This window comes from Fukomys damarensis, unplaced genomic scaffold (genome assembly GCF_012274545.1).
Source record: "Fukomys damarensis isolate Sample0158 unplaced genomic scaffold, DMR_v1.0_HiC HiC_scaffold_17, whole genome shotgun sequence".
Classification (NCBI taxonomy): Eukaryota; Metazoa; Chordata; class Mammalia; order Rodentia; family Bathyergidae; genus Fukomys; species Fukomys damarensis.
The window spans coordinates 659,568-670,655 of NW_022900929.1; the positions used below are offsets into that span (position 1 = coordinate 659,568).

At 40.7% G+C, this 11,088-nt stretch overlaps 1 protein-coding gene across 11 annotated transcripts in view; it reads right to left on the reverse strand.

Annotated features, from left to right (window-relative positions):
- Positions 1-10,804, reverse strand: part of Zkscan5 (zinc finger with KRAB and SCAN domains 5) — a 27,706-nt gene extending 16,902 nt beyond the window's left edge. For 2 of the 11 annotated variants that reach the window (XM_010642715.3, XM_010642714.3), the window contains exons 1-2: positions 8,964-9,788; positions 3,498-3,636 (exon numbers count right to left, since the gene is read on the reverse strand). In XM_010642715.3, the coding sequence (XP_010641017.1) occupies positions 3,498-3,636; positions 8,964-9,377 (553 nt within the window). In that variant the 5' untranslated portion in view covers positions 9,378-9,788. The other 9 variants (XM_033764774.1, XM_033764775.1, XM_010642717.3 and 6 more) reach the window with 9 other exon arrangements.
- Positions 10,805-11,088: the final 284 nt, after the last annotated feature.

The following is an 11,088-nucleotide window of genomic DNA, read 5'->3' on the forward strand; positions in this document are numbered from 1 at the left end:
AAAAAAAAAAAAAAAAAAAAAAAAAAAAGGCAAATGGACATTTCACAAGATCCTTGATCATCCCCCATTACTAAAAGGACAGCACTCTATGACAGTATTCTTTCACCATGTCTGTATGTCGAAAACATGCTTGATACAAAGAAGTTTAATGCTTATTTGAGTTTCTTTAAAAATTGTTTTTTTTGCTTTTTTGAATACTTTATAAATTATTCATAAAATGACTTAAAATACAAAAAATAAAAGGATCCACTGGACCCAGGTGACAAAGGGTATGGTCCATTTTTCCTAGTATAGTGAATAAATGAATCCCTACAGGTAAAATGCTTAGAATAGTTTCTACACAAAGTATGCACTATATAAGTAATAGCTGTTGTTGCTGCTGTTTTTACCACGGTGGAAGGACAGCTGGAGGAGATGAGGACAATGGAATATGTCAAGGAAAAATCTGAACACTCAAGAAAGACTGAAAGAGCCAAACATGGTGGCATATGCCAGTAATCCTACCACTTGGGCAGCTTAGGCAGGAGGATCACAAGTTTGAGGCCAGCCTGGACTCCATGGTAAGTCCAAGACCAGCCTGAACCATGAACTATATAGTAAGACCATCTCAAAAAACAAACAAAAGACTAGAAGATATTCTGAGGCCAAATAGAGAAAATACAGCCCTTTATCCACAAACTTATCTGAAAACAAAGCTGTAAATAACAGAGGACCCCACCACCACCACAAGGTCTCACTATGTTGCTTAGGCTGGATTGAAACTCCCAGGTGACCTTTCTGCCTCAGCCTCTGGAATAGCTGTGACTAAAGATCCTTGCCATCATGCATGGCCCCAAAGGAACTTTTTTTTTTTTAATTAGGCATTGAAATAATTTGACAGCAAAATCTGACCTGAATTTTTTTTTTTTTTTTTTTGAGACTGGGTTTCACTATGTACTTCAGGCTGGCCTTGACCTCACTATATACCCCAGGCTGGCCTCAAACTAGAGGCAAACCTCCTGCCTCAGCCTCCCAAGTGCTGGGATTACAGACACTCATCACCACGCCCAGGGCAGACCTGAATTACTATAAAGCTATTTAAAGTTTTTTAATTTAATCAACTTACTACAAATACAAATACATTTCATCCCACAAATATTAACATGTGTACCACTTCAAACACTATTGTGCTAGGGATTTGGCTGTGGTTCCGGTGCCTGCCTCACAAGCACAAGGACCCGAGTTCGATCCACAGTACCAAAAAAAAAAAAAATCTAACCTCAAACACTACTGCGTCACGGCGCATGCCTGTGGTGCTGGCACTCTGGAGGCTGAGGCAGAAGAATCACTGTGAGTTCGAGACCAGCCTGGGCTACATAGTAAGTTCCAGGTCAGTCTCAACTACATAGTGAGACCCTGTTTCAAAAAAAAAGATCTAAATAAAACAAACACTAAACTTGCTGGAAGATAAGTTAGGCAGAACTCTCAAAGACATTGGTATAGGAAAGACTTTATGAACAAATCCTTAGTAGCACAGGAACTGGCACAAAGAATCAACAACTGGAATCTCATCTTATTAAAAAGCTTCTGCACTGCAAGAGAAACCACCAACAGAGCTAAGAGACAATCTATAATGTGGGAAAAAATTTTTACCAGGTGCTCCTCAGATAAAGGACTATAATCTACAATATATAAAGAACTAAAAACATCAGGGCCCCCAAATAGAAAGACCTGATTCAAAAATGGGCATCTGAAATGAACAGACATTTCTCAGACGAAGAAGAAAAAGCAGCTAATAAATTGTATGAAAAAACGTTCCACATCACTGGTCATTTGAGAGATGCAGATGAAAATAACACTGAGATTCCACCTCACTCCAGAAAGAATGGCTGCTATCAAGAAATCAACCAATAAGAAATGTTGGTGGGGTTGTGGGGAGAAAGGAACCCTTCATCCATCATTGCTGGGAGTGCAGACTGGTGCAACCTCTATGAAAATCAATATGGAGATACCTCAAACAACTAGGATTAGAGGTTCCATTTGACCCAGCTGTTCTTCTGCAGGGTATCTTTCCCAAAGAATTAGAAGAATCATACCACAGTGATGTATGAGCACCCATGTTATAGTGGTAGAGTTTGTAATAAGTAAAACTTGGAAATAGCCAATTGCCCATTAGTTGGAGACCGGATAAAGAAGATGTGGTTTTTCTATAAAATGGAGTAGTACTCAGCCATAAAGAATGAGAAACTAGTCATCTATAGGAAAATGGATGCACATTGAGGCCATACTCTTAAGTGAAATAAATAAGACACACATGTATAAATACCAAATAGTTTTTCTGGTGTAAAAACACCAAAAGTGTAAATAAAATCCAAATTGTATAACTGACAATGTGAAGTAGGAAGAAAGGGGCCAAAGGTGTAGGGGAAGTGGGAAGGGTAGAGGAGAGGGAATAAGGAACAAGAAAAAATATGAGAAAAGGAAAAAATGGAAACAAAGTTTTTGTAAATAGGGGAGGGAGAAGGGGATGAAGGGAGTGCAAGGGTATGGGAAAAAAATGAGAACCAAGATCTGTCATGTAAAATACAAGATCCCAATAGGAAATGTAACTACTATATACCTAAATAGTACCAATAAACTCAATAAAATAAAATAAAAAGTGCAGTCTTTTAACATAATCATTAAGACAATAAAAATTTATGAGACAGGTGAAAAACTGCTTCAAAACCTTTTTTTTTTTTTAATTTTTACTTTTTTTTATTTTTCTCATACAGGATCTCACTATGCAGTTCAGGATGGCCTTGAATTCACTATGTAGCCCAGGCTGGCCTGGAACTCAAGATGATCCTCCTTCCTGCTTCAACCTCCTGAGAGCAGAGATTACAGTTGTGTGCCACCTTGCCTGGCTTGCAGAACAATTTTGAAACATTTGTGAGAGACTTCTATATATCTCTAAATGATACCGGTACTTCAACCTGTCATTATAATCATCTGATTATAGTGTCCTTTTTTTTTTTTTTTTTTTTTTTTTTTTTTTTTTTTTTTGTGCTAGTGATCGGATCAAGGGCCTTGCAGATGCTGAGCACTGAGTTACACCCCAGCCTCTAGTAAAGCTTTTGTGTATGTGTGTAAGTGATTCTTTGAGACAGTGCCTTGCCGTGTAGTTTAGGCTAGCCTTGAACTCACTATGGCGCCCAGGCTAGCCTCACACTCATAGCAATCCTCCTGCCTCAACCTCCTGAGTGCTAGGATTACAGGCATGCAACACCACATTTAGCTCCATTTTATCTTTTCAATACAAGTGTGCCACAGTCCCAGTCATCCTAGAAGCTGCCCTCTATTTTAACACCAGAGAGTACACCCCAGACTTTCAAACCTTCCCAACCTTCCCAACCTCCCGAGTCTGCTGGTTTCAGACAGGCTGCCCAGCCTCCCTTCCCTCTCTTCCAGTACTGCCTAGCCATGGGCCAAAGCACCCCGCTCTACCATGTCTGCTATGCTGAACTGCTGTGCCTCACCATTTTCCTCCAGAACATGAGGCTTCTGTGGCTCTTGTTCAGGCTGGGCGTCCATGGACAGGAACTGGTGACCAAAGGCCTCTTGCACTGCTCCACGCGGTACCATCTTCTGAGGAAGCACTTCAGGATATACCACAATCTAACAACCACAACCACAACCAATCAGTGCAGTTACAGAGATGTCTATGAAAGAACCCAGTAGAATCCACTGGACTTTTATTAGTCCTCCACTAAATATTTAATGTACATCCGCAATGAGCCAGGAACTACTATACAATGGTTTGAGAAATACGATTTATTTCTACTTGGAGATGTTCATGGAAGACAGTAATACACACATACTAATTACAAACTGCTGTAAGTTAGTGAAAGGGAAATAAACTTCTCCGTAGCTAAAGCTAGACTTGCTAATGGGGAGGGATGACGTCCCTCCATTTCTTTTTTCTTTTTGGTACAGAGGATCAAACTCGGCTTCCAAGGCAGGTGGCAGCACCACTGAGCACCCCAGCCCTCCATTTCTTTTAATGCACCTGGGCCTGCTTGGGCCCAGCTCCCTCAAACATCTCAGGAATTTTCTTTGTCCTCAAACACTTTTGTTACTCCCACCTACCTGCAAATTAGGCGAAATTCAATGCACTGTGTTAACCAACAAATCTGCTATATGTCAAACTCTGTAACCAATAAGGTTGCTGGGCCTATATGTAAATGAAGCATTGACACTTGTAACTTTCTAATCAATAAAATGATGTTAAATGCATAGTTCCTATAACCCCTCCCCTTCCCTAAGGGAATAACAACCCAGCTCTGGCTCATTTAGTCCATCAGTCTCTTTCTGGAGAAGTCCCACACTGCTTGCCAGCATTAAGAATAAAGCTGTAAAATAAATAAATAAATAAACAGAAACAAAGTCTTTGTAAATAGGGAAGGGTGAAGGGGGTGAAGGGCAGGGATATGGGGAAAAAACGAAAATCAAGCTCTGTCATGTAAGGGTGCAAGATCCCAATGATGAATGTAACTGTACTGTACACTTAAAAAGTACCAATAAACTCAATGAAAAAATAAGTAAATAAATAAAAATAAAGCTGTACACTTTGCCTCTGAGGCTCCTGGGTGTGTCTTCCATTCTGGACTACCTGCATTGAGCTGTGAACCCTGATGCTGTAACACTAGAGCTTTCAGCTCTGGAGCTGTAACACTGGAGTTGTATATACTGGCTGGCACTTTGCCACTGCATCAGAAGAAATGTGGCCTTGTGAGATAAAAACAGATGAGATCCACTTTAGACTGGGCGGCCATTGAAAGCTTTTCTAAGGTAGTGTCACTTAACACCTAAAGGATAAAAAGAAAGCAACCAAGGGAAAAGTACTGAAGAAAGAAACCCAGGCAGAGAGAACATTAGCAAAATCCTCAAGCAGAAGGAGGGTATTCAGTACAATCCAGGAAACTTATGAAGCCCAGTGTGAGTAAAGATTAGAGAAGGGAAGAAATGAGAAAGGGGGTTGAAAAGGCTGTTAAACAACTTAGGAAGTGACACGCAGACAAACACACACATAAGCTTGTTCATATCCACAGTGCTCCTGGCCCCCACCTTTCTTCTATCGGCCCTTTGTCAACCCTAGGGTACAATAACTCTGCTACAACTCTCCTAGATCATGCCTTTTGTGGAAGGTAGCATATCAGTCCTAGCACAGGGTAAAATAAGATCCTACTCTAAGCTAAACCTATCTCCTTTCTCCTTCCTCTGGTTTCAAAGCACTTTAAAATGTAACTCTTCTAGTAGAGTTATCATATTAAGAGGCAGCTATAAGAGTTGTGGCAAATACCACCCTGAAAGCTTCTGTGAACCAGTGGCCCTGCCCAGAACAAGAGTTCAAATGGTTCCAATGTTATTGGGTACCCAGGCTCCAAACAACTGAAGCACTATTTGAGGTCCACTCGAAGACAAAGAAACTATGAAAAATTATGGATGGCATAAATAACATTACCAGGGACACCAGAGTACAGGGAGGACAGCCAAACAAAATAAGCTATAAAGATCTTTGGAAAATCCCTCCAGATGGGCCTTATAGCTGACTACCATAAATAAATGATTTTCCTGCATGTATGAGCTGCGTGCATATTACAGTGAAGAGAGGTAGATGTGTAATATCTGCTGTAAGTTCTGCATTTTTAAAGTCCTTTTGATTTTACATTACGCTTTTGAATATTTACTTCTGCAAAATAGTAGGAAAGTTTCCATTAGTATCCCATGTTAACTTAAAAAAAAAAGAAAAACTGAACTTCACCATGAGCCTTTACTTTTTGTTCTGACTGAGCAATTGAAAGGTTGAAACATTCCCATTTGCAGGACAATCCTTCAGGACATCAATAGAGTCTGGTTGTAGGTGAACAGCAACTCCTGTGCTGCTACCTGCATCACAGGGAAACCAACTCAAGAGCTTGGATCTTCTGGAGCTCTGAAGTATCCCTCACCCAGGGGGAAGAATGATGAGACTGGTACCTTAAATTTAAATACAGTGGCTCTAATAAATAAGAATTCTCCACCACTTACTTCACAAAGCACAAGGTCCCGAGTATGATCCCCAGTACAAAAAAAAAATAGAATGAGAATTCTGTAGCTACTTTCAAACTCTTGTAAACCGTGATCCCATAATTTTTGTTTCTTTGCTATTAAAAGAAAAGAAATTAAAGGGCCACAGATTTAGCTCAGTGGCACTGCGCCTGCCTTGAAAGCACAAGGTCGTGAGTTTGATCCCTGGTACCAAAAAAAAAAAAAAGAATGAGATAGAAAATAAATTAAAGCTCACAAGAGCATTAGCATACGATCAAGAGAAAGGAGTCAGTTTACAAATAAGTATAGGGAAGAGAAAGAAGTGAAACAGGGGCCAGGGATTTAGGTCAGTGGTTCTGCCTGCAAGCACAAGGTCCTGAGTTCAATCCCCAGTAGGGGGGAAAAAAAAAGAAGTGAAACAAAGTTATGAATCATTCCTAAATTAACATGCAATTTAATAAAATCCCAACAATACTATCAACAGGACTTCTAGAGTGGTGGAAACTAAGTAATTCTAAAGTTCACAGGAGCAAAAGAAAACACACAAAAAAAAATTTTTTAAGGGAGTAAGGGTAATTCTACTCGATACCAAAACATCTAACACAGCTCAAATAATTAAAAATATTGATACTGAACAGCCAAGAAGATTGATAAAAATAAGACTAGACATGAATCTCAAATACAAGCAGAAATATGACACTTAATAAAGATGGCATATAAATCAATGAAGATAAAGAGGATCATCACGTCATTGGGCGACTAGATAAGTATCTGAGGAAAAAATAAGTGTAACCACACTAAATACCTTACACCAAAATAAATTTAAAGGGGGAACTATCACTTAAAAGCACTAAAAAACAATGGAAAAGGAAAGATGAGGAAAACATTTTCATAATGTTATAGAGAGGACCTTTTTAACTATGGCATGAAATCTAGAAACCATCAAAAGAGTTAAACTGATTGCATAAAGTTTAAAAATCTCCATACGTAATGAAAAACAACAGACTAGAAAAAATAACATGCAAATGGCAGACATAACTGTAATAGGTACAGATTACAGGTAATAAATATATACAAATAATTTGCCCAAAATACACACAAAAAAATAAATAGCCTTCAAAAATATGCTCTAGAGTCAAACTCACAAAACAAATGCAAATAAAAATGGCACAGAAATGAACAGATATGGGTCTTTTGCAAATGGGAAGAGAACCAAGAGATGGAGGGAGTAGGGAGAAAAGGAAATGAGTGTAATCATTATGTGCTGCAAACATACACAATAAAAATAAAAATTTTTAAAAATTGCACAGAAATGGAATATTTTATCTTCCACATTGACAATAATGAAAATGTTTGATAACATTGGTGTTGCCAGGCCATAACAAAAAATTCATTTATACATTGTTGGTGGGAATATAAATTAACTTCTATAGGAGACAAAATGTAACAGCTATCAAAATTGCAAATGTACCTCTGAGCCAATAATTTGATTTCAAAGCAACCATTCTACAACTTCGTGTGTGTGTGTGTGTGTGTGTGTGTGTGTGTGTGTACACATGCAATAGTCATACAGCAGTTTTTTGTTTGTTTTGTAGCACTGAGGAATAAACCCAGGGCCTTTGCTAAACCCCCTAGTCCTTTTTCAGTTTGAGACAGGATCTTGTTAAATAGTTAAAATTACTCAGGCTGGTATAGAATTTGTGATGCTTCTGCCTCAGACTCCCACAGTGCTGGAATTACAGGCTTGTACCACCCCTGCCAACTACCAAACTTTGTTATAGTAAATATTTGGAAACAATCTAAAGAACAACTAAAATTAACAAGAGTTAAATAAATTATGGTATATTCATACCTAAATATAATGCAGTTGCAAAGAAAAAGGCAGTTTTATTTGTACTATGATGGAACACAATAAGATATAAAAGAGCAGGACAGGCATACTCTTAAGTGAAATAAATAGAACACACATGGAAATATTAAATAGTTTCTCTGGTGTGAGAAACTGAAAGTGTAAATGAGGACCAAAATGTATAGTGGATGATGTGAAATAGGAAGAAAAAGTCCAAAGGGGAAGGGAAAGGGGAAGTGGGAGGGATAGGAGAAAGTAAAGAACAGAAAGGAAAAACTACAAGAAAAGGAAAAATGAAAACAAAGTCTTTGTAAATAGGGAGAGGTGGAGGGGATGAAGGGAAGACAGGGGAAAAAAAATAAGAACCAAGATATATTATATAAAGGTACAAATTCCCAATGATGAATGTCATCATAAAGGGGAAGGGAAAGGGGAAGTGGGAGGGATAGGAGAAAGTAAAGAACAGAAAGGAAAAACTACAAGAAAAGGAAAAATGAAAACAAAGTCTTTGTAAATAGGGAGAGGTGGAGGGGATGAAGGGAAGACAGGGGAAAAAAAATAAGAACCAAGATATATTATATAAAGGTACAAATTCCCAATGATGAATGTCATCATATTGTATACCAAAATATGCTTTTTAAGCACATCATATACATATATGCTAATATATAAATGAATGTGCTATATATCTCTGTAAAGATATATAAGTATCATGTAAAGATGGCTGCCTCTGGAGAAGAGAATTAGGCAGTTGGGAAATCAGGGGTGGAAGAAAACTTACTTTTCATTACAACTTTATGTACCTTTTTGTATTTTGTATCATGTCATTCAAAATATAAATACAATCTTAAAAATAAACAAAATCGCAGATTGTCTTCTACAGGTTAACACACTGGATACTGCTTCTCTTTGCTGGTGTGGCAGGAAGTCTCCACAGTGCACCTAATCCCAGGAGAACAAAAGAATATGAATGAAGCACCAGAGGGCTAAGAATCTCACCGCTTCTAAGCAGCTCCTTAACTCTTTCCTCTCCTTCTTCATTGCTCCTGTCTCCTCTTCCACTCACCTGTTGTCTTCGTTCCTCAAGTTCTCTCTGTATACTTTCTATCACAGCCACAGCCTCTTCTCCACTTTCAGGGTGATGTTCTCTCACCCAGGCCTGGAACTCTTCAGGCAGGATGGTCAGGAACTGTTCCAGCACCAGCAGCTCCAGGATCTGCTCCTTGGTGTGCAGCTCAGGCCTCAGCCACTCACAACAGAGCACCCGGAGCTGGCTCAGGGCCTCCCGGGGTCCTGATGCCTCATGGTACTGGAAATGCTTGAAGCGCTGATAAAAAGTCTCAAACGTTGGCGGATTGTACTCCTGCATCCAAGTGCAGTCTTCTTCTTCCACCTTCACTATTAGAAGATCCTCCTGCTCTTGTGAAGGCTCAACTGGAGGGTCTAAATCTATAATTTCCCGGGAGTCTGTCATTATCATTCCAACTCAGAGGGAGGTCTCTTGAGTCTGTTTGTTACTCTGACCGAATTTATTTTCTACTCTTTAAGATCCTCCGAAGGGCACTTTCAGTAGTGTACAGCCTACTGATACACAGGGAATCATTATTAACGAACAGATGGCAAAGACGTCATCTTGACTAAAAATGACCATTCAATAAAGTAATTTACTGGAAAACATGCACTGTAAGGCAAGTAGTCAATTCGTTCATTAATTATTAGCAGAACACACCCAATATTTTAAAAAATGTTTTTCAAAAGCCATAAAAATTTGATCTCAAGCCCAATCTAAAACATCATTTTAGAAGTGACAAGCTTCACATTTCATATAAAGGGACAAGACTGGGCCGGGGATTTAGCTCAGTGGTGCCGCCGCCTGCCTCGGAAGCACAGGGAGTTCGATCCCCGGTACCAAAAATAACAAATAATTTAAAAAATAAATAAAGGGACAAGACTTACTAATCCAGACTGCGTCGCTTCTTCTCTCTACCACAAACCAAACTTAAGTCAGAATAGGGGTGGAAAACATTAAAATAGTCATAACTGGCCCTATCCTGACAGACCAGAAGGAGACTTCATTGGTCCCTAAGAGGAGCAGAGTGATTATAGTTAAGAGATTGGACCTGGATCCTTCGGAATCGTTCCTGACCCTAAGATACAGACGGGCCTGGTCAAGGTGGGGGATAGGACTCCTGTCCGAACCAAATCCCTACCCACTGCCCTCAAGTTTCCAGTCTAGGAGAGCTCTCCTGAAAGATAAAACTCCCCGAATCCAAAGCGTGCAAGATGGGATTCCTCTTAAGAACAGAGAGAACACTGACGCCCAACATTTCCTCGCCGGAAGTAAGCGGGTCCAAGCTTAAACCGCAAATCCCACCCCCGAGAACACTTCCGAGTCCTCTCTAGGAATCCCGGAGGTCCTAGCCTCTCAGCGGGCGGGGATGCCGCCCCCAACCCCGCCCCGGCTAGGGAGCCTATCGAGTGGTGTGGAGACTGGGGGCGGGGGTGTCGTTTCAGGGGCCCGCCTTCCCCAACCCCTCCAACTCCAGCCCCGCTAGCGCTAAACCGATCAGGAGGCCCCGCCATCCTCTTCCCTAACCCAAAGTCCCTTTCCTTGGATGGGGGAGAGGGCGGGACCTTAGGGCGGCGGGCGAGAGGGGCGAGCGTCTGATTGGCTGTAGCCCTTTGCATCTCCCCACCACAAATTCTCTAAACCTCAGTTTGAAATAGATCTGTACCTGTCTTTCTACAAGCCGCATCCCTCACCTTAAACTGTGGACCCTTTAGAGTTTTTTTCACCCGGATCCTCGCCATTCCTCTGACGCATTTTCCAAACACATCCACCTTAGCCCGGCGTGGTGGCGCACGCCTGTAGTCTCAGCACTCGGGAGGCTGAGGCGGAAGGACTGCGGCGATTTCGAGGCCAGCATGGACTACATAGTTCAAGGCCAGATTGGATTGCACAGCGAGACCCTGACTCAAAAATGGCGGGGGGAGGATTTAGCTCAGTGGCGACGCGCCTGCCTCGCATCCGCAAGGTCTTCGATCCCCGGTACCAAAACAAAAACAAGAACAAAAACAAACAAAGCCACCTTGACAGCCGCTGTTGGCTCACACAGCCAAAATCGACGTCATAGCCCGCCCCCCACAAGTAGCGGAAGCCAGTGCCTCCTGGAACTACATCTCCCAGAAAG